The sequence below is a fragment of the Emys orbicularis genome, chromosome 3 (genome assembly GCF_028017835.1).
Source record: "Emys orbicularis isolate rEmyOrb1 chromosome 3, rEmyOrb1.hap1, whole genome shotgun sequence".
In the NCBI taxonomy this organism is placed as follows: Eukaryota; Metazoa; Chordata; order Testudines; family Emydidae; genus Emys; species Emys orbicularis.
The window spans coordinates 202,854,242-202,878,806 of NC_088685.1; the positions used below are offsets into that span (position 1 = coordinate 202,854,242).

At 38.7% G+C, this 24,565-nt stretch overlaps 1 protein-coding gene across 1 annotated transcript in view; it reads left to right on the plus strand.

Annotated features, from left to right (window-relative positions):
• Positions 1–24,565, plus strand: part of KIF16B (kinesin family member 16B) — a 191,809-nt gene that overhangs the window by 147,387 nt on the left and 19,857 nt on the right. Inside the window, exon 23 of the mRNA XM_065401493.1 lies at positions 1,857–1,946. Within this exon, the coding sequence (XP_065257565.1) occupies positions 1,857–1,946 (90 nt within the window). The remainder of the gene's footprint in view (positions 1–1,856; positions 1,947–24,565) is intronic.

Sequence of the window (24,565 nt, forward strand, 5' to 3'; positions counted from 1 at the left end):
TGTAAGCTTAAGAGTGTCAGCCCAGAGTGAAATTTTACCGCTCATTTATAATCCCTGAAATACATAATTAAAACAAACAATTAAATGACCTGAACATTATAGTTGCTCAAACATGAGTTAATTACTACCCCATGTATCATTTTTGCATTGTGAATGACATCCTATTATAGTCTAACATTTGCTTAGATTCTTAGAGTGATGTTATCATCTAGGTAAATTAAAAAGCATTTTGTCTAAAAGGTTAACATTCTTCAGTATATCAAACTGTTTGTTGAATCTTCATTCACTGTTAACAGTTTGAAATAAATATATACTGTAAGTGCATTCAGGTGATTCTTAAATCCTTGAGACATTTATTAAAAAATATTGTGGATGCAATTGGGTATGAATTGTTTATAAGGAAATGCAATGTGTCATGCAGAAATGTTGATTATGTTTAAGTAGCGTTTGATCATATTTGTGACATGAAAGATGGATTTTATAAAAAAAAAAAATTCAAAGAAGGGAAAGGTAATGAATTTGCTTATTAAAGACTTGAAGCAGTAGAAAACTCATATTCTTAACTACGTTAAAAAGAGAACTGAATATCTTGAGATCAATTTGTTACATGCCCTTATTTTTTCTAGTTGCTACGTTACACAATGCACATTTATTTTTCCTTTCGCAAAATGTTATCACTATGTAATTCCACTGTTGTATGCACATCAAGAGGGAATGAAAAGGTCATAGTTTATATGGTATTAATGAGTTAGCTGTGACCAAATAAGGAACTCATACACAAGCTCCTTCTGGTTTTGCTGTTCCAAGTTCTTTCCCTCCTCCCCTATTATTCCATCTTCTCTGCTTTTCTCCAGTGCTGTAACTATACTATATGATCAATAGTGACCAATAGTTATTTTAGATTTACTTTGGTGTTAAAAGCCAAACCCAGTTCTTTCTGGAATTAAATTTTGTTGACATGTTTATCTTTGCCCTCCATGCATAACATCAGAAGTTCAAGTGCTATAACTCTTATTAGCCAGGTTAATAGATTTAATTTAATACCAGGTATGTATATATGTTAAGACTTTGGAATTGCGATAATTTCTACTAATTTCAGAGAATGAAAAACTTACTTTATGTCAAAGAATTTCTCAGTTGAAACAAGGAGTTCACGTATTCCCAATCGCTTAGGATAGGTTGTGCCACCCTTAGTGACATTGATAAGTACCTACTCAAGGAATAATCCTGTTGGCTTCAGTGAAACTACTCTTATGAGTTAGGTGCACACCCATGTGAGTAAGGGTGCTATAGAACCCATTCCATTTTGAAGAAATATATTCAATTGAAACCTCGAAAATTACATGACTGTTACAATGTAGCTTACAAATGTTAAATACACTCTCATGCAATAATTTACAGTATGAATGTGCGTAATATATATATGTATAGCGACACAAAACCAGTGCTGTGTACTATAGTGCAATAGATTATCCCATTCATTATTTTAAATAATAATTTTGGTATCTAAAGTCACCATAACTACACAGTTGAAAGGTTTTGAGGGGGTATTTTCACATGCATACAGATTTGTGAAGCCACTCTGGAATATGCAATAAAAGTGTTCAGTCTCTGTTACTGAATAAATATGGCTAAAGATTTCTTGTCTGTGAAATCAAGCAACTAATTTTGTCAAAAGCCAGTTGTGCTCCCCTCCCAATACATTCTACCACCGTTACAACTGAAAAATTAAGTAAACTTATCAAACTATGTAGTGTTACATATGGGAACTAATGTTGCCTGCTTTATATAGCAACTTTGTTTGCTGCATTATTTTTAATGACAAACTGTTTTTTGTTTGTTTTTCTGGTGAATAGATAACAGTCCTGGATGAGACCTGGACAGTATTCAGGCGGTATAGTCGTTTTCGAGAAATGCATAAAACTTTAAAGTTAAAATACCCAGAGGTAAGTCACTGGGAAACTTCTTTTGAGGGATAGAGTGGGAGTGAGGCTTGAAAAGAAAGATGCTTTCAAAAGATACATGCTATCTAAGATCCTTATTCTCAGATCTGTGCTCCTTGCGTAAGACTCGCAGGCCCCTGTAGTAGTTTGAAGTTCCAAAGTCACTGGGTCCAGCAAGATAATCATTGCATTGTCAACAAACCATGTTGCCTCTAACCATTAATTCCTTTCTTAGGGCTGACTGGAGTTGGTCCCTGCAGTTGCTGTGCTCTACTCTGCAGTTCACTGCAACATACCTGTTGTCTCATTGAGTCATCTTGACAACTTCTTATGTTCCTTAGTTATCCTTTTATAATAGTTCCTTGCAGGTTGCTATAAAATATAAGATTGTTCCTTCTGGACACCTCAGAGGTTTTGAGTACTGAGCCTTTGTTGAGGAGTAATGTCTCACCGTGCCTTAGTTCACCGTAGTGTGCATTAATAACATTCTAGTCTTCACTCTTAACATTTGATTTTTGAATTTTTTTGCCCCCCCCTTATCCTCTCTTTCTTGGGTGTCATAGAAAAAGCGTCCCAGCAGCATCAAGAAGTATCCTTGTGTGAGGCACGTCACAGGCAAACATGCCTGGTTTATTTCAGAGTGGACCATGCAATAGAAATTACTGTGGGCTTGCCAGGCCCTGAGATGTTCTCCTTCCCTCCCCTGGAAGGAGAAAAGAAAATCTAAGCAATTTGGAAAGCTCTGAGGCTGAAAGTCTAAAATAGACCTGGATAGAAACACAAATTTTCCATTTTGCAGGATTTTCCATAATTAAAAAAAAAATTGTTCCTCCCCCACCCATTTGAAATTTCCCAAAAATGTAATTTCTAAAAACCAACACTGTTTCTAATTTTGACTTATTTTATACTACACTGTATAATATAGAATTAAAATAACTGAAATGAAAATTCATTTCAAAACAGAAAGTCAAAATGTTCCTGTTTAACCTCATCAAAATGCTATTTTTCAACTTCTAAATGAAATTTTCTTGAGCTTGAAAAGTTTAGCAGAAATGTCACTTTTGACAAATCAGAATTTTCCAACAGAAAAAAGTTCCATCCAAAATTTTCCAAACCGCTCTACTCTCAAGTCATATACCTGATTTTATGCACTGACTCCAATGTCAGTCATGTCTGTGTGAGTGTAGGTTTGATGTGATAGGTCCCAGAGTTTATACACCATAGCCTCACAGAATCCAACTTCATAGAATATTACAGTGTTACAGTCTGCGTCAAAGTTATTTCTGGCTGCCTTTTACTTGTCAGGAAAACACAACACTATCATAGATAAGTTCTTCTGAGAGACACAATTGTTAATCTTTTGATCAGGGGGATAGTAGATGAGATATTTACCATTCCTGTGAATGCCAGAGTGCAAATCACTATATAAAGACTTGATTAAAGATGGATGCTTATTAAAAATAGATTATGAAAGTTCACATATGACTTTCTTTGGTATTTCTAGTAGCAAAGGTTCTGAACAAATTCAGGTGAGGAAGCTGTTTGGACAATCTAATGACATCCTGTTGCCTGATACAAATGCAGTTGTCAACCCTGTTATTGATAGCAGTGTCAGGTTCCGTTAGACTGAGCCTTGTCGTATCTCACCTCACCAAACCAGATCCCCCATCTAAATCCCATTGTCCCGGCATAGCTCATGAAAGAGTGGAGGTGCAAGGTTTGGTGTTTTAAGTCCTCTTAGCTGCTCAAAAGATCTACCTATGCAGAGCCATCTACATGCACCTCCCGCCTTCCTCCAAAAACAAACCCCATGCTTGAATAGTTATCATCTGAGTCTGGGTTACAGACATCTTCCCTGACATTACATTCCATAGCTGTTGAAGGGAGACTGCCTTCTCTGCAATGTATAATGATCAGATTCAGGAAGAGCCTCTTGCTCTGAAAACACCTGTTAAAAAGCCCCTTGTGACATGGAGTGTTATTGTGACCTTTTTGAATGAGATAAGACCTCCTTTTTGAGCCACGTTCTAGAAGATTTGCAGGGCAGCAATATGGCATTTGTTGCACATCTCATGAAGCATTATTGATTGATCACTGCCTAAGCAAAAATCAAGTCAGGCTTGCTGGTGTTACAGAACTTATTTCTCTTGCCACCTCCTAATTTTGCTGTACATATTTTTAAGATATCTTAGCTCCCTCTCTCCCCTATATTTTCAATTGAATTTAACATATGTTTTTCCTTGCAGTGTGTCTTTTACTGTCTGTTGCAATATCTTTGGGTGGTGTACTTACATATTGTTGAAAGATGACACTTAGAGTAGGAATCTATTATAACGTATCTTTGGATAAGAGATACTGTAGTTAATGTTATCTGATGAGATATAACCAGATTGACCACTACTTACCTGCCCTCAAAGTGGAACGTTCTATAATCCTTTATTGTTTTTCCAAATTTCACAAATTTCCACTTTTTGCTTCAAATGCAGTGATAATTGGAAGCTCTAGGTATCATTGCAACTCCACTACAGGGTTGGCAAGTGATGCCCCCGCTGGAGCTTGCTGCTTAGAACTTTAAGCTTTGTGAGTTTCCTACCAGTATTCAGCTGTACTACATCTATATATCTTCAAAGAACAATAATTACATGTAAATAATTATCGCTTCTCCTCTGGAGAATATCCATTTTGATACACATGGCTAGTAAAATTTTTGGGACTGGTCTAAGGTTGTTTTATTAATGAAATACTTGTTTAACCATGCGGATAATAGAAACTGATATACATGTTTTACTTGTTCCCTTCTTAACTATTTTCACTATCAGCCACAGTATATTAATCGTTGCCATATCTCATGGTACATGATATTTTCTTAAAATATGAGATACTTTCTTAAAACAGCATAGTAATAATTTTTGGTTTAAAATATATTCTATTTAAGAGAGAATGTATAATCATATTTATTTCTAAACAATGACACTATAACTTTTATCACTATGAACTTTTTAGTACTTATTTAGTTACCAAGGTGACAGGTTGTTTCCATTTGTATATAGCCATAGATAATTTCTAGATGTTAACATACCTTGGGGCAGTGACCATGTAGTCTTGTGTGTGTGTGTGTGTTTGGTTTGGTTTGGTTTTTTACAGCACCTGACACAGTGGGGACCCAATTCTATCTTGCAACTTTCAGCACTACAAATAATAAGTGACCAATTTATGGGCAAAAGAGGTCTTAACATCTACACTTGATTTCTAGTTATCAACATGTCCACAAACTGTACTGTGTCTCTTTTGTGAAACATGCTTATTTAAGGAACTGGGGGGAGGGGGAGAAAAGAAAAGAAATCTGCTTGCCAAATCATAATGAACATGAGGCAACCAGGGTGGAGTGTGGGATTTTTTTTTTGGTTTTTGTTTTGTTTCATTTTTTTCAGGAATAGCAATGCTTACATTAAATAGGCGAGTTCTGTAGGACCTCCAATATTTTACCTTTATTTAAAATACCTTTTGAACTGTACTATTTTTAAATGAAATTTGCAACATGTAAAAGGAGCTATCTCTGTTTAACTCATTGAAAATCACCCAGACATTTCTACTGATCCCTCCCTGACATAAGTTGTCACTGAATTATTAAACAAGTGCGTAAATATAAAATTTTGAAAAGTTGCATCCATGAATTATTCCAAATAAATTCAGTTCCGAAAAGCAGCTGCATAAAAATCTATTTGAGTTGAATTATTTCATGTAATTCACCTTCCAACTCTAAATTATTTATTATAAACAGAAAATATTGTATACATGTTTAATGTATACAGTGCCCCGCTTTTGGAAGTGAACTTTACAACTCATTAGTTGCTGCACTTGAATTACTACATCAGTATTTTAATAATTTGCCGATCTTGCAGTTTGTTTTACTGCCAGTGCATTCCCAAAAGGAACGTATTGAAAAACTGATTTATTGGAAAGGTAGAATGTCTAACATTTCAGAAAGATGAACTGCTTAATGTCCGACAGTCTCAAATATGCAGTAAATTATTTTACTTAGCAGCACATTTAAAATTAGATTAATAAATAGATTTTGATAACTAATTGAATTTATCTAATTGAAATGTGTTGCAAGGAAATTTTAAGAGACCAAAGTGGCATGCACCAATGTGAGATTTTTAAGTGCTACGGGCAATACTGTACTTTGGTGTTAACCGAGTGTATTGTATTAAGTGTGTGCAATAGTCGTAGACAGTCTTAGGATTTTTTCTTGCATTGATTCTTTAATTAATTTTAATCCAGACAATACTTGCCTTTCAGATATAGCAGCACTTGTAATTAAAGTGTTTCTGTTGTTTGCCTTTCAGTGAAGAAGCCTGACAAGCAGGTACCTTAGTTGAGAAGCAAGAACTTTTAGAGCTGAATTCTTTTTCTTTTTTTTTAAAGCAGCCCTTTTTATGTAGTGCTATGTCATGGTTTTACAATTTTCCCCAAGTAATGGGTAGTGCAGGAAAAGATTCGTTCCCTGCTCCCCACCTTGCTTCAGATAGGCAGATTACTGGTGTAGTAATCACCCTTTTATGGCGAAACTGACGGTCTCATTGGGATTACTCCCTGTCTGGTGCCCAAAAAACAGGTGGGTGGGATGTGAGCACAGAGGGACAAGTAGTAAGTCCCTATTTCTCTCTCATGCCTGAATCCAAGGTCTGGGTGTCCATTTATCAGCATCCAGGTGCGGGTCTTTTCTCCCTCTTATGTCCCTATGTACTGGCATGATCTGGCCTATGGTTATCAATGTAGGCTTCACTCAAGGAGGGACACTGGGCTTATTTTCACTACCAGGGTTAGTCAACCTAAATTACGCTACTCCAGCTACGTGCAGAACGAAGCTGGAGTTGATGTAGCTTAGGTCGACTTACCCCGGTGTCTTCACTGCGCTGCATCGACGGGAGACGCTCTCTGGTCGACTTACCTTAATCTTCTCGGGGAGCTGGAGTACCGGGGTTGAACTGAGTGCGCTCTGCAGTCGATTTAGCGGGTCTTCACTAGACCCGCTAAATTGACCCCTGCTACATCGATTGCAGCAGCGTTGAGCTTCCTGAAGTGAAGACCGGCCCACTCTCAATCTTCCTCTGGGACTTTTTTGCTCACTGTTCCTCTAAACATTATTCAGGGAAGCGCTAGATGGTTGAATTGGAAGATTTCTTATTCTTGCTAGTGTGCGTCTTTAAAAATATGCAGGATCCACTAAAAATATTAAATACCTTTCTAATTAAAATATAAGGACATGAGGCATGCAGGCAGGAACACTCCACTACTGAAGCTACTCACTTTTATCTTGGTGCATGTAAAAAAATAAAATTATAAAAGACACATCAATTTTATATTTATATGGTTCCCATGTTGTTTCTTCCCTTGGAAGTTGGGAACTGTCCATTCCCTACAATATTTTTATAGTTTCATCTTCTAATGTGCAGTGCTGAGCATGTGCATGCACTAACATGACTGTTTCTTAAATCTATTTTCAAAGCATTTTGTGCAGTGATTAAGCTAACCCTTCCCCTCTGCACATTCCTCCCCACCCAGCCTATCTTTATACTTTTGCATAACTGATTGGCTATAGAATATCCACGTTGAAGGAGCAGAGTGCATAGCATAAACTTATGCCTTCAGGAGAGGCCTGAGTAGCATGTGACCCCTTTATTCCATCCAGGCACATGAATTGGCTGGGATGTACTACACAGTCAGAGAACATTCATGAATAAGTCTACTGAACCCTGGGTAATTGGAACTGGGCACCATTCTTGCAGTGATACTCTGTAGAGGCTATGGAATTTCAAATTGCATTATGTCTCAAACAATAAAGGTTGCATTTTATAACCTCCAGGAAAGTGTTTCTGCAATAATGGTATTGTCAATGTTTTATCAATCTAGCCTTCTAGAGGAAAGACGCTTTTGGTAGTGTGAATAATAGTTGTATGTTCCTGGGATACCACCTCTTCATTTCTGAGGTCAATGACCTCCACTTATCAGAAGCCTTTGTCTGACAGATTATGGTGTTATTGTTTGACAGGACCTAAGGTTATTGCCAACTGTGGTTGTTAATAGGCCTTTCTCTACTTGTTTGCTATGATTATACGAATTATTTCTGACTCAGAGCAGAAAATGTTTCTGAAAGAGCTCGGAGGTACTGATGCACAGATGGAGAACTTTTTTTTTCTTGGCATGCTGGGATATAAACTGCCAAATGATTTTATTCATATTAAATTGAGAATCTACACACTGCGAAATTATTATTCCCATAAATTGTTCACCTAACATATTTTGTGTACTGTGAAGTCCCCCTCCCCCTTTTTTTTTGAACCACACATTATACATAAACACCTAGCTTTATTTAAGCCTTTGATATTAACTTATAAAAATACTGGTTTTTTTCCTAAGTATCCTTGAAGTGGATTGTAAGGCCCTTCTCAAAACTTCTTCAGGGAGGTATATAAATTATCATATTAATGATAATATTAAAATATAATAAATAAGCCTGAAGATGCATCAACTACTCACTCAAGCAACAATATGATCTTACTGTTTTCATCTTCGTCTTCCTGAGCTCTCATTGTGTCCTCTCCTTTTGTTAACTGACATTGTTAGTTCACCAGGGCGGGGACTCTCTTGTGTTGTAAAGTGCCGTGTACACTTATGGTGATTGTCACAGGGTTCATTCACTGCTGGTGGCATTTCCTGCTGGTCATCCTGGGGATTAGCTCCAGTCAGGTGTTATGCCCTCCCCCTGCATCTCTCCCATCGTCCCCTCGCCCTGTGGATCCCTCTCACTCCAAGAACCGCAACCTCCTCTTCATGACTCGACCCTCCAGCCAGGTCACCATATATGTTCCCCCCCTTCCAGAGTATCATAGCCCTTCTTGGTAAATGGACTCAGGAAGTCTTCCTGCTCGCTTACTTGCCAGTGCCAGTTTGTCAGCAGCTGGTAGGAGGATCTGGGCCCACCCTCTTCTCTAGGTCCCAGGGGCCCTCTCATTGACAGCCAATGTTTGACCTACTCCATATCTCTCTGCTCTTTCCCCTGAACCTTGCCTTCCTCTCTGGCTCTCCCCCTTCTCCCGGCTTGCCAAGCCACACTCCCTCCTCCCAGGAAGTAACTGTAGACTACCTGCCTGTAGCCCCAGATACCCCTCCCTTCTTCCAGGGAGCGGCTGAAGACTCCTTCCCTCCAGCCCCTTCTGTTGCCAGCTTTCTGGTTTATATAGGCCCTGCCTGTTCCTGCTCAGTTGAACCTGTTCTACTTAATCCCCTGCTTCCTGTCTTCTTCTCCAGGTGCAGCCTGGGCAGTTAGTTGGCCCAGTTAGCCATCTTAACTCTTCCAGGCCCTGTCTGGGGGGAACACCCCATCACAGTGATCTTGACCAAATGGCAAGGGATGTGACACTGTGGTGGGGGGGCACACACACATTGGTAGTGGGGGGAATGTGAGCACATGCTCAACAAGTTGGAGGCTGGCCCCATCCCTCTCCAGGCCCTTTACTTTCCCATTGTTTGGGGCTGGGGGGGGGACTAGGCCGATCAATTTAGCTTTTGTATGGGGAAAAAAGTAAACACCTATTTAAACTCTTCTGGGTTCTTCAAAATCCTTTTGCCCCTGTTTCTTTTGGAACCTTAAATATTCCATTTCCTGACTTTCCAATTTTTAACTGTGCAGCTGTAGTTTCATTAACACCGCTTTTTGTATTTAATCTCCTGGGATTATTTTAGCAGCAAAAGGGTGAGGAGAGAAATAACCTTGTGCTACTTAGCTTGCAGAGCTTTTAAGCCCATTGCCATGCAGCTATTGAGCTTCTGGATTTTATAAACTGCTGTGCCAGCAGAACTTGAAACCTCCTTGCTTCAGAGCTATTGAGACTGAAGCTCTGCCGGTTTTGCCGTTGTAGGGTGTAAATTATTGGCATCAGTAAATGCATACTTACTGTGCAGGCATATGCAGCATGTACGTTTTATGTGCACTAATGTGGATTTTGGATTATTTTACTGTATTGTATAAAAGAGGTGTAAAACATGATGCTTAAATTACTTAAATTAAATATTAAATATTTCTAATGATTTTGTTTGAAATGTGTTACTAAAGCGAAAGCCCTGATCCTGAAATGAGCTCAGTGTAGGATTGGGCCTTATCCAATACATTTGAGACATACTCAGGTTTTATAAGTTTTATTAACCAAACCAAAATTCAGCGGTGAACTAAAGAAAGTTATAAAAAGTAAATTAAAGAGATATTAACAAGAATTAAATTAGTTAATACAATTTATCAATTAAACCAGTATAGTACATAACTTTATACTACTATTTTGTGAAGACAAGTTTTTGTCCTCATATGGATTCTTACTATAGATCATTTTAAAGGCAACTAACCGCCTGGCAATTATCAATGTTTGGATAACATTTTCAAAAACACCTAAGTGATTAAAGATCCTAATCCCATTGCTAGTTTTGAAAATTTTACCCAGTGACAATCAAAATAAACTCCAACATTGATTTTAATTGATACTTAAAGAATGCTCCCTAATATGAACAGTGTACTTAAATTTTTTTTAGCGATTGAAAATGTGTTTTTATGTCATTGCCCTGTGACTCAGAGAAATGAAAGGATTTTGTTCAGTTTCCCAAATTATATATACAGGGGAATTATATTCACCTAAAGGCAGAGAATGGAATGGCAGAGAATGGAAAATTGCAGTCCAAAAGGTGAATGTTGCAGAAAATTTAGTGTGAGAACACAAGGTTAGAATGGAAGCTGTTTGCAGCATTAACTATAATGCTTGTGACCAGTAAGCATTATAATACATATAAAGATGCCCTTTGGCAGTGTAATTATGTCAAACAAAGAAAAGCATTAAGAAGATGGTATATGAAATATAGTTCATAAAAGAATGAATTACTTAATTTTAATTTTCCTGTTGAGCCCTTCGCTAGTCTTAGTGATGCCACTTTCCATAAATATTGAAAGCAAACTAAGAAAACAGTAATATAAAAAATGCATATCTGTCTATAAACATTACAATACTTTTATAAAGTATTATGCTCAAATAAATTAGTTAGTCTCTAAGGTGCCACAAGTACTCCTGTTCTTTTTGCAGATACAGACTAACACGACTGCTACTCTTAAACCTTTATAAAAGAATATTAGTCATCTCTTTTGTTCAGCACAAATTACAATAATTGCAGTATATATAATTTTCCATTTTTCCATTTATATTCGTATCTCACTCAAGTATTAGTGGGGAATGCTTTTGTAACAAAAAAAAATCATCACATACGATTTTCCAACCCAAACACCTTAATTATGAGAATTCTACAGGCAAGTAACTGTCCTTTCTTTCTTGTACTCATAGAATAGTGTGTATTAGAACTGAGCAAATAACTGGTTTTTCAAAGGCGTTTTTTTTTTTAATTTTTTCATTTTGAATCAGTCATTTTTGAGTGGCTTTTTTGCCCTGTTTTTGTGTTTTTTGTTTTTTTTTAAATTAGGCAGATTTCAAAACACAACGCTGTTTTGGAACAAAAGATTAAACTAAATGTTTTTACTTTTTATTTTTTTCAACCAAAGCAATTAATTGAATTTGACTTGAATTCACAAATTGTTTTGGAGCCCTCCAAAATGCATTTTTGGCAAAAATGCTATTTGATGAAAAAAATGTACGCAGCTCTAGTTTAGGTGCTCCTCCCACGTCATCTTTTAGTTTGCTATGAGTTACCAAAGCAGCTAAATAAATAAGCCTGTAATGGCTCCACACTGTATTGGCTTTTTTTTTTTGCTAAGGGGCATGCTCTGCTATAGATTACTTAAAAAAAATGGATACCATTTTGTTGAGCCCCTCAGTCTGAAAATGTATACGAACAGGAGCATCGCTCACCATGAATAAACTGTAAAATCCTGTTCATGTTTGTTTGTTGCTTCATACTGTTCAATGCAAGATTCATGATGGTGTCACCGAGCCTCAGTAGGTCACAACTAAGGATACCAAATTCATTACAGACTGTTGAGAAATAAGACTGGTGCTTATGCTTATTCTATCATTAGACTATACCAAGTCAGTAATAAAAGTGAACTTCTGTGTCACCACACTGCTTAACAAGAAGTCAAACATACAGTCTCCTTAGGCATTCCAGCCCGTGGCTCACCAGCCAGACACTGGACTTTATGATGAGTGGTTATTGAAAACCAATTTCATCAGATATAGGGCCCTTCCAATCACAAGAGATCACTTAGCCAGGTCAAAATATAACTCAGATCTTACCCAATAATCACACTGATGCTAATCCTTTAGTAACTAAAGTTAATAATAAAAGAAAAGAAGATGAAAAGTTAATAGATCATATACATACAGATGATTTTTCAGAGTTCATAGATCAAGATCATAACAGTGATGGAATAAACTGCAAGCTTGCAAAAGCTTTTCTGGAACTTATCAGTCATCAGTCCTTGTTCGAAGTTTCTTTGTTAGAAATCCAGTCCAGAGAAATGAAGCAGGACATGAAGGCAAAATGGAGATGTCTCAGGTGCTCCACTTTGTCTTCTGACCATGATGTGACGTCACCCTTAATGCAGAATGTCTTGCGAGGTGCCTTAAGCAAAGCTGTTAAACAGCCTATGTCAGCCCGGGATCTACCACCACCAGATTCTTAGAAATGGTGGCTGTGACTATCTTTTATTAGATTAGCCCATAGGCTTGAATAAATGTATCCTAGCCGGATTTGTACGGTCATGGTGTTTGAATGTGTCTTCCTGTGTGTATTAGAATAAAAACTTCCCTTTTGATCAAAACTCACATGTCCCTTATTCCATTCAGGTTAAATTATCTTCTTGTGAATGTTAGTTCATCCATGGTAAGAGAAACTTTTCTGTCCTGAACTTTCAGATTTGGGCCATGGGGAACCAACATAGCATTTCCTTCTTTAAATAAATAAGGGTAGCTACGGAAGAAGACTAATTTCTTAGGCGCTCTGGAGCTGAGAACATTGTTTATTGTTTGTAAATTGGAGAATATTTAGTTTTGTATCAGCAGTGAGATCTCACTTTCACTGTTCTGAGAACGAGGTCTGGATTGCTGTAAAGTAAATACAAAATCAATCAAGTGAATTCTTCATCACCTGTCTCTGCAGCATACAGAAGGCAGTTTTGCCTTCCAAGAATGTCTACCCCTCTACAAAGCCCAAAGCAAGAGATTACAGTAAAAGTTATTAAAACCCCTGCATGACAAAATCAATAGACTACAATCTTTCATGGCTTAATATAAAAATAAACAGAGAAACAGTGGCTCGAATGAAAAATATTGAGCTGCATTGGGGAATTGACAATTTCATGGACAAAGCAGAGGTGAAAACTAAAAAGTGAGCAAAGCCATCCAATTTGCACTAAGGACGATATCAAAATCCTAGCCAAAAATATGCTGCGATGGACAGGTAACTGGAAACCCCAGGGAGAAAAATATCCATGATGTGGAGAAGATGGATGGGAGTATCATTTATATAAAAAGTGCCCCTCACATCCCAATGGGTGAAGTACTTTTGAAGGTAGTGTTAAAACAAATTAATAGAGAGGTGGGGAAAATGGCTATGTGGTTAAGGCAGAGTACTTAGAGTCAGATTCTGGTGCTTTTCTTGACTCTGCCACAGACTTGCTGTGTGCCCTTGGACAAATCACTTAGAATCTGAGTGATTTAGCACCCACTAAAGTGAACAGAAAGACTCCTATTGACTTCAGTGGGCATTAGAGCAGATCATCTCTGAATGTTGGTTTCAATCTGTAAAATGGACATGAGACCATGAGCAACAAAAGAATCAATCTGTGTCTTTAAAAGTCAGCTTCTTCTAATCTGGAACTATAGACATTATGTGCTACCTGGGTGGAGTTAAGGTAGTTTGGGTTCCTCAGTTGTGTATTTTCATACTGTTTGGATTTCTTTTATGTTTAAACATAATACTGGATTTCCTAGGTTTGTTATGCTTGTGTTGGAGAGAAATGTTTTTAAGCATAGGTGTCTGATATGTACTCAACTTTCACTCCAGTTATAATGTACGTTTATTTGGGAATAAATAATCAGTAACACTAAAGTCAGGCAAACTATTAACCAACACAAAATTGTTTGTTAATGATTTAATATTGTAGGGGTTTTTATTTGCTTATTTAAGTGTGTATAGTCTCTCTTCCAGTTGTGTTGTCTAACTGAACTCAAAGATTTCTCAACAATAATGCGTCGTTGTGAGATGGGCTCTGTGTGTGCTGAGGATGAAGTAGCTTGGCAAGGATGTTTTCAAGCGATTATAGCTTTGTGTCGCCTCCTTACCTGGCTGGATTAGCAAATCCTTTACAAATGGGCTGACGCCATTATGTTAAATTGGTTGTGTAATACTTGTTACTCTAGAACTATTGTAATATATTGCTCTAGCAATGACTCTATAGTCATGAAGCTTGTGAAATTGACTTATATCCCAATATTGCCAACCCCAAATGTTCAAATATCATGAGTCAGGCCCCCCCAAAATTATGAGATTGCTTTAAAAATCAGAAGTTTTTAAATAAGAAATCTTGCGGTCTTTTTCTTTGCTTGTAGGGCACATTTGGGTCACACTTCCAAAGTTGTCTCTGAAACCACAAGGTCTAGAATCTTTATATAGATATAGATATAGATATAAAAGTAAAATAAAATAAAATGAATGAGGTGGTGTGACTGGGGTCCTGGGAGACCGCACTGAGGTTACTCAGTTAGGGCAAACTGCAAAGAATGGAGCAGACAATCCTCAAAGCTGGTGGATATTCTAATGCTTAGATTTACCAAGCGTGCACAAAACAGCTTCTACAATACCTTACTGGTTGCACAGAAGCCAAAACACAGTTCCCTTATAGCAACCCAGCCTTGGGCTTCCACTCAGACGCCCAAGTCAAATATGATGAGGATTCCTGAAAATCTTATCCATCATATAAGAAAGTTCTACCAATTCCAAAGCTTCAGACACATTACCTCCCAAGTTAATGAATATTTCAGATCTTACCCAAATGCACGCTTACAGCCAATTCTTATGAACTAAACGAAAATTTATTAAAAAAGAAGAGAGAGAGTATTGGTTAAAAGATCAGTATATATACAGACATGAGTACCATTCTGAGATCAGTTTTATAGTAGAGATAGTGAGCTTTGTAGTTGCAAAGAGTTCTTTCAGAATTAGTCCATAGTTTATAGTCCAATGTTCATATTCAGGGTGATCCAGATGGGACTGGAGATCTCAGTCTTATGACTCAAGCTTCCCCTGCATAAAGCATCAAGCGGGTCTGAGATAAAAAGGATCAGGACCCAAGGGTTTTTATACAGTTGGGAGTCCTTAGGCGAACAATTGGGCAATCATCCAGACTTTGAAGTAGACCTATTTCCTAAGCATCAAGCTATAAGCTAAAAACCTTATATTTAAATGGTGCTTTAAATGTAGATAGCTACACAGATAGTTAAATTTATGTTTAATCTTCAAACAGGTTATAAAGCTGGCTGCTTAAACACAAGATTAAATACACACCATAAGACCTCATACAACTAATTTCCACAAACCATCAACTCTCATCTGTCTGTGCAAAGGTAAAACTCAAAAGATAGTAAGATCGCCAGCTGTTTTCCACCATTTGCAGGTGATCTGCTATATACTTCAAAGAGAAATCAATACAGTGATATCCCTATATTTACAATTCATTTAAATGTTAAGATCTCCTTTCGATCTCTGAATTAACAGAATACAGCATAGACAGGAACTGTTTGATTACATTGTCAGCCTCTAACCATAATATATGTAAACACCCAAAAACACAAACATCATCTACCAATATGTCCCTAAAGATTCAATTTGGGTCATTTATCCTGCAGGATGCTTAACCCTTTCTGGCCAAGTGTCACAGGAGGAGATTCTCATATATGTTCATTTGACTCTAGGATCTAAGGCCTTAAGAAAAATATTGCAAGACTCACAATAAAGTAGAGAGTCACCAACACGGATTCCCTCTGTTCGCCACAGTTGCTTGTTCCCCTTTGGCTCCAAACTCCTTTTGCCCCAAGTGTTTTCCTGGGAGTCCATCTTTTCATAATATAGCTGTCCAGCTAGGAGATCTTACTGTCTTTTGAGTTTCACTTTTGCATAGACAGATGAGAGCTGATGGTTTGTGGAAATTAGTTGTATGAGGGTTTATGGTGTGTATTTAAACTTGTGTTTAAGCAGCCAGCTTTATAATCTGTTTAAAGATTAAACATAAATTTAAATATATTTAGGCTATCTAAATTTAAAGCACCATTTAAAAATAAGGTTTTTAGCTTATAGTTTCTTTATTTTGAATGTTTCCATTTTTACCGTTCTAAGCAATGTAGAAAGCTATTTTATTTCTCTCAATAATAAGCCTAGTTTATCCTGAAGATTTGTTGCTTTATGCCTACAACAAATCAAACTTTAGAGAAGTACTGCTTATTTGTTTGCAGGTATATTTCTCTGCGACAGCTGTTTTTTAAGAACCTGAGATCTGCCATTAATATTGAGTAGTAAGAAATGCAAGTCTGTTCAGCAGAAAGAATTATTCCTGTCCTTTGAGTTTTCATTATTAGCATTTCTCAAAGGCAAGGGTGGCTGAAATTTACAGCATTAGTCAGTCACACAAGAGAAGGAAGTTTCATAAATGCAGCCAGATGTCACTTAGATGAGTTTGTATGCAACAGGCAAATCATTTCTGCATGAACTGTTAAAACTGCTACAGAGAGTTCTTATCTCTGAACTTAAGTCAGGCACATTAGTCAAATGGCAATACTGTTGTGTAAGTGTAGCACTCCAGGGGCCTCATTATCCTATCATTTTCAGTGACGTCAATGGGAACTGTGAAGACACAACTAACAGACTGATCAGGTCCTGGTAGTGTATTTGGAATGGGAACATTATGAATTTAAGCCAAAATAATGACCATACTAGGAAAAATATTCAGAGGGCAAGAATTTCCCCAAGGCTTCCACTAGAGCAGTGGTCCCCAAACAGTGGGGCATGCCCCCCGGGGAGCACGGAGGAAAGTCAGGGGCGGGGGGAAGGAATTAAATAATTAAATAAGCAAGTTATTACCTTTTTATTTAAAACTTTTAATAAGAATTGATAAAAATTCATACTGTTATTTGCCCACTTGTTGTATTAAGTCAGTAACTTAAGACATTGTCCATTACTTTATATAACTATTTATTTTAAAAACTCTGCTATACGGAATTAGGGAAAACCCATGTTTTAAATATTAGCCAGTGGTTAGGATTGGAAACAGAGTATGCATTTCAGTTGCTTGGCAACTACATCTTCAAGAAAGTTAGGAGTGTTTTCAGTTGCTTCCTCTCTTTCAGCGATGGAGGTTTCTGTAATAACTAGAACTTTTAAAACAGAGAGAGTGGAGAGGAGTGGGAGGATGGGAGAGCAACCTAGGAAGGGAGGGAGACCTGAGCCGAGGGAGATTAATTAACTTTGTCAAGTTATCTTAAAGTACAGGTGTCAGCAGCATATTCAACAAACAGAGAGGATATATAAAAAAAAATAAATAGTATGTAAAAATATTTGAGAAAGAAGGTTCTATTATTACTCTGAGCGAGAAATGGGGCTCGATGGGTTAAAGCAGTTGGGAACCCGTATCCCTGGGTTTTAATCCTGGTTTTGAGAGGAGAGTGAGGGTTGTTATCTGCTCTTTCAAAACCTGAATTTGTTCTCTGTGTCTGTTGCTTTTGTCTGCATGCCAAATGGATTGCAGGATTGCCTTTCTTTGCTTTTGGGGCATGGATCAGCGTTCACGTTACACTCCCTATCAGTACGTGGCCCAAGCCGGGGAAGCTAATGATCCAACCAGCGGACCAAATTCAGTGATGAATCCTGGTCATGTTCCACCTGAGGCATGTTGCGCATACATTAAGAAACTGCTGTTAACTGTTTCTGGGCAAATCCATACATGAATGCATCAATTTTAGGTGTTAACTCGCTCACTCTAGGTTTTTCACCTTGAAATTCTTTTTTATCCACTCCTCCGCGATTAAGTCGCAGCTCCTGTCTCTTAATGTTCTCTGTGAACTGTTCCATTTTTTCCTTTTATCTGATTTACCAATCCAGAGTCTACTTCCCCCTCCTGTGCACTTACTTCTCCAGTTCTGACAGGCACCAGTTTTGGTCTCATAAGAACGACCATACTGGGTCAGACCAATAGTCCATCTAGCTCAGTATCCGGTCTTCCGACAGTGACCAAAGCCAAGTGGTTTAAGTTTTACTGGAACCTGGCTCTTATTGTACAGTGGAGGCTGCAATGCAGTGGCCTGTGCCCATGAGTTGTTAGGTGGCTGGTCTGGGTCATTCCACATGTGCCAGTTGCAACACCCATTCCAATCATCCCCTGTTTCATCTTTTAATTTTGCTAGGGCCACCTTTTTCCATTTCTGTCCCCATTCTTCAGGCACTGTAGAAATACCCGAAGTCTGTTGTAGCCCAAAGAGATTTATAACGGGAGACGGTATTTCTCTTTTTTCCAGGGCTCTCTTGCTTCTTTTAACTCTTTTTTTCTTTCTGTTATTTGCCCTGCCAATTCTGTGGCGTGTTGTCTTAACCATTTAACAGTCATGGCTATAGTTGCCAATATTCTACGTTTTTTATTCTAACTGTCATTTTTAAAGCTCAGTCTCTGCCATCACTTTACATGTTCCAGTCCATGATTTCCCGCTATCTTTTTTTTTAACTCATAAGGACTTCTTTTGAGGGCTACCCAGTGTATCTATACCTCATCAGACTCTGTGGGGATTTGAAGGGAGGGGATAAGGGGGGTCCCTAGCTTGGAGTTTTCTGCCGTGTTAGATCGCGATTCCTACAGAGGACAGCTCGCCTACTTACCAGATGAGCGGTCGGGTCACCAGTGTTAGTTGTTGGCGGTGTGTGTGTTCTGTGTGTGCTGTGCTGTCTCTGTGCAGCTAGCCAGCCCAGCAGACCTCGACTGAACTGCCCAAAGAGACCATAGACTCCGTTTAGTGGCGAAGGCGCTGGGCCAGATTTATTGTCCACGAAGCACAGTCCTAGCTCCCTGGATCAGTGTCTGCAATTACACTAGCACATGTATGCCTGTTACAATGGACCAATTCAGTGAGCGGCGGGACTTTCCGCTCTCCTCTAGGCCGGATGATGGTTAGGGCGAGGTATCTCAACATTTATAGATTGAGACAAACAATATGGGATCAACAACTTAGGTACCACCTTCCATGGCTTGTGACATGTTTGTTACTTCCCCTTGTACCTTTCTCCTGTGTTTCAGACAAAGCATCCACATTTATCACTTCTGTCAAATCATCTTGTGCTGGCTTGGGTGTCCTCATGCTGATCTGCTAGAGCATGTTTACATATTCAGTGTGTTTTAGCAATGCTGCTGGTACTTGGGCCAAGTTCATGTATCGGCAAGCACCTGCTTTTTGACAGGGCCTGACTTTTGTTCATAGCATAACTTTTGCTGACTTTGGTTCAGTGCTCAGGCTCTCGCTTCCTACAACACTACCAAGTGGCTGGTAGGGAACCCAGATCCATCCTTTACACTGGGTTTCAGCCCAGGTAACCTATAACATGAAGCCAAGGTCTATATCTCTTAGTCCTGGCTGCAGTTTCCCTGCGCTTCTTCCTACCTTACTGGATTCTCCCCTCTCTGGGTTTGCCATCCTCCAACGCCTTCCACTCGGGAGTGACTGTAGCCTACTTCCTTGCAGCCTTTCCCTGCCCTTGCAATCGTCAACAACCTGGCTATATACTGGCCCCGCCTGCTTCTGCGCAGCCGAGCTTACTCCTAATTAGTGGCCTGCTTCCTGGCTCCTCCTCTAGGTCTACTCAGGGGTTTTAATTGGCCTGCCGGGCCACCTTAACCCCTACCAACCCAGCATGGGGCAGAGGCCCCATCACATACGCTAACACACATTAAAAGAGCACTGATATACAATCTCCTATCTGATGTTTCCTTGGATTATTTAATTCACCATTTTCTTTGAAGTTCAGCCAGAAGAGCTCTGAGCATTTTAGCTCTTTGCGTGTGCATGTGTGTGTAACAAAATTTGTATCAGGATGATAATATAATTAAGTATGGTAGAGAAATGCCTCTGCAGTCAAAATAAAAATTAGAACTCTTGCACACCACATGTAGACGCTTCCCCTCAGGAAATCACTCTAACTCACTCAGGGCTGTCCCAACCCATACGCAAAGTACGCAGCTGTGTAGGGCACCAGGAAATTTGGGACACCACATTTCCTGGTGCCGTGAGCAGCTGCGTGCTGCTCCAGCCCCTGCTCCGCTTCTTCCCCATGGCCTCCGCCCCAGTCCCGCCCCCACTCCACCCCTTCCCCAAAGCCCCCGCCCCTTCTCCGCCCCAGCCCTGCCCCACTCCACCCCTTCCCCAAAGCCCTCGCCCCTGCTCCGCCTCTTCCTGCCCCTGCCCCGTGTGGTAAGTGGAGCGACCTGATCCGAGCCTGCTCCGCTCCACTGGCTCCCAGCCATGCCGCCGCTGAGTGCTGGGGGGCAGTTCCCCCGCACCTCCCAAGGCTGGGAGCCAGGGGAGCAGAGCGGAGCGGAGCGGGCTGGGGACGGTGTAGGGCACCAAAGTGGCTAGGAACGGCCCTGAACTCACTATTCCTGTCAAGCAGGGAATGGGTTTGTTAATTTGCCCTACAGAAAACACATCACCGCCTCAGCAGCCCAAGAAAATGACAAAACATCCAAACTGTGGAACTGCTGGCAAACATTTTCAACACCACTGCAACAAGGGAGGGAAAAAGTCATGTAAGAAGAAACCTAGACCAGTAGGAAATGAGAACGCTTGTGCTGCTGTCTTAATGTGTGGCATGGTTTTAAATTACATTAATGAGAAAAGTTAGTCCTAATAGCTAAAGTGTGGCTGCCTGGGAGTTCAGCTGGATGAGAGGGTAAATGAAAGGTCAATTGATTTTTCAAAGGAATGATTTTATATCCCTGACAGTCTTCAGATCTGGATACTATATACTTTTTTTTACACTTGTTTTAGCTGAGACACAGACCCATATACATAATCTACCCCCCTCAGACATCCTGTGCATTTGAGTCCATGAACAAGCGTATGCAAGTGAATTTCAGTGATGTATAAATATCAGGAGTGTGATAATCTCTGGCAAATGTAATACAATTTGCAGCTGCTTGACGGTTTCTTAAAGGTTTCCCACATTGCCAGTGACAATTTCACTGTATGCATTAAAATGTTGCTACCATTAGTAGCTCAAATACCAGTAATATTTTAAAAACGTCCTAGTTTCAGATACATTTCCTAGTTTATGCCTGTAGAGACAAATGCTTTTTAACTTTTGAACTGTCAGGTTGCTGAACTGAGTGAAGTTTTCTTTTAATTGATTCCGAACCTCATGTTAAACTACACATCAGAAAAGAAGCTGCTTGTACAAAATTATGGCAAAATGTCTCATGGCTTGGTATGTTCACATTACTGGGCTTTTTCTTTTTTTCTTTTTTTGTTATAACAGTCACAGTTCTGATATAAGAATCGCTGTCGTGTTTATACATCACATATTTAGTAGAACCTCTTAAAATTAATGATTTCCCCCCACAAAAATGCAAAAGAGCCTCCTCTTTTTTACCTAATCAGTTGTACAAATCATGGCAGTTGTAAGGAGACCACTACCAGTAACACATAAACATTATATACTCTACCACATAATTACAAAGAATATTTACATTTCTTCATAATTGTTAACAAATTTGTTTCCACTTATGTAATATAAAAAAAGGGTTTCTAGCCCTCATGATTGCAAAGATGACCTTCAGAATGTGAATTGGATATTAACTGATGGCTTGATATCTGCCTGAGTTTGCAGCCAGTCTGAAACATGAGTTCTAGTAGTTTGAATGTCTCCCTTTTGTTTCATGGGCTGTTAGTAATGAAGACTGACACTGTTTCTGCTAAACTTATAAGAAGTAAATGTCAATATTGATTACATTTCAACAGTAACTTCTACAATGAAAAGCATTGGAAGTTACTGTTGAAAGGTAATCAATATTAACGTTCACTGCCGATCATTTTAGCAGGAACATCAAGTTAATATGCATGCTTTTGTGTGTCATTGTTGGCTGTTTTGACAGATATTGAGGTGGAGTGGGATAATTAATGGCTTTCAAGAATTGCTGTAGTGGGGAAGAAAAAATTCACACACATCCCTTCCAAATTTAACCCTTTTCCCAAAAGTGGGAGGAAGGCAATGTTGTATGTGCTCCCAAGTACCAGAAGCTTGCCACTTGGAAACCACAAACCAAAACCATCTCCCACATCTTCTTGGGGAGAAAAAAGCACCAGCTGTTCCCTACCCAAATGCCAAAACCTCCAGCTGTCACTTACCTGGATGCCAAAGCCTCCAGATAGCTCATAAGGTGATGTTACTAGTTGTCAGTATACTGACACAGATATGACAAGTGTTTGCAACACATTTAAAATCTGGGTCAATGTAAAATAAAATCAATTGAGTTTAATATCAAAATAAATTAATAAAACAGTGTTGTACTGAATGACCTGGATTAGAGGGATGGTGAATGGGGTGGGATGGTCAATGCTGCATAATGTAGCTCTAGTGTGCTTTTTAGGATGCAAGATCCTCACAGTATGTAATTTGTATACTAAAGATAGGCCTGAGCTTCAATGTTCTGATTTGGATCCAGATTCTGACATATACCCTTTTCCCCAAGTTTCAGGTGTTCAGATCCTAGCTTTTGGACAGCCATGAAAATCTGATCTCAGTCATGTTTCATATTGTGAACCTCCTCAAATTTCAGAGTGGGTTTGTTTGGCTGAGGCCCATCTCCAATATATTGAATTCATCTCCAATATAATGAACTCTTGCTTTCCTGGTTGCAAAGATTTGTATGGCATAGTGATTCCAGAGCTATGCAAGGGTTAAACTGTGTGAGTCCCTAAAGTACCCTTGTCTACCTTAGCCCTGATCAAGATGGTCTTAGAGAACCTAATGACTCCAGAGAAGTCAACAGAGATTTTTCTCCTAAAATGGGTTCAGAAAGCTTATGCATTACAAAACTATTTTTAGGATTGCTGTCCATCCCACACTTTGGTGGAATGATCCTGCTTTTCCTGAGTCAGTCCCATATCCAGCAAGATTACTAAATCTCAAATTGAATTTAGGTAGGGAAACCCCACCTGCATTTAGCCAATACAATATGTTTTGACTCTACAGGACAAATCTTGAAAGTGGCAACCCTAACCTTTATATTTGTGTAAACTCGTTTTATTTAGAAAGAAACAATCCCCAAACATACAGCGAAATATGTTTTTAAAATATAAAACATATCTTTCTATTTGTCTGACCATTATACCTAGTGGTCACATAATGCAGTGATGCCTAATATAGCATAACTTCTTCAGGGGTGAGATTTTTGCCGTCCATCAATATCGTTGTATAGATTAACTAAAAAAAAAGTGATTAATGCAATGAGAATTGTTACCAAGGACATAATTGCTTTTATACTATAATATTAGGCAACATGCTGCTAATTCTCTAAGCATGTGGAAGCAAGTAGATGAAAAGAAAATGGTGGGGGAAACTCGAGGAATATAATTTTGAGGAAAAAGAGGTTGATGTAGTAAAGAGTCTCTCCACCACTGCCCCCTGGTGCACCACTTCAGATTACTCACTTGAAGATGTCTAGACAGGAACTAAATGTAACACTCTCTAAATTATCCAGGTCAGGGTTTAACAAGAGAATAGGGTTGAAGAATTATTGCTGAAAAACTGGAGATTGCTGAAGAACTCCTCTACATTGAGTGTTTATGTTCAAAGGCAAAAATAAAGCTTGTAATGTAATATACTGTGCTTCTGCATATTGTACACAAGCATAAACTCCTTACAGCCCTAAAATATACTTATATACTAGGCGATGGTTCTTTTATTTTGGTCTCTCTTGACATCCTCAGGCAGCCAGTTTGAATTTGTGCGGAAAGAGGCAATTGTTTTTGGAAATGCCCCACTCTGAACAGTGACTCTAACAATGAAATTGTGTGGTTGCATGTTTGTGTCTCAATGATTTCCTCATTTGACACGGTCAGTGATATAGTGAAGATATTTTTCACTGCCATCCCTGCAGACCAAACTTCAGCTTTAAGAGTAATGGTGGTTTCTTTCCTCCTTTGCATCATTACCAGAAATAAGACTTTATGGGCCAAATTACACTTTCCGTGACACTTGTGTAAACCTATTGCCTTCTAAAAGTTTGAACAGATATAACTGATTGACTGGAAATTAACAATTGCATTTCATGCACAAGAAGGGTACAGAATCCTATTCACTCTCTCTTAGTGAGTTGGCTTCTGCAGTTCCTACAGGATTAAAAAGTAGTGACATAAACAGATATAATTCTGAACATCTACATGGCGTGCATCTATTGCATAGGTAAGAGACATCTTTAGATAGTCATTTTTCAGAATAAAACTGTGCTGTTGGTAGTTTTCATTTTCAGTGTGATACATAAGCTTTTACCGTATTCACGTGGATTCTGTTTGGACACTCTAAAGTTAGGCCGATTA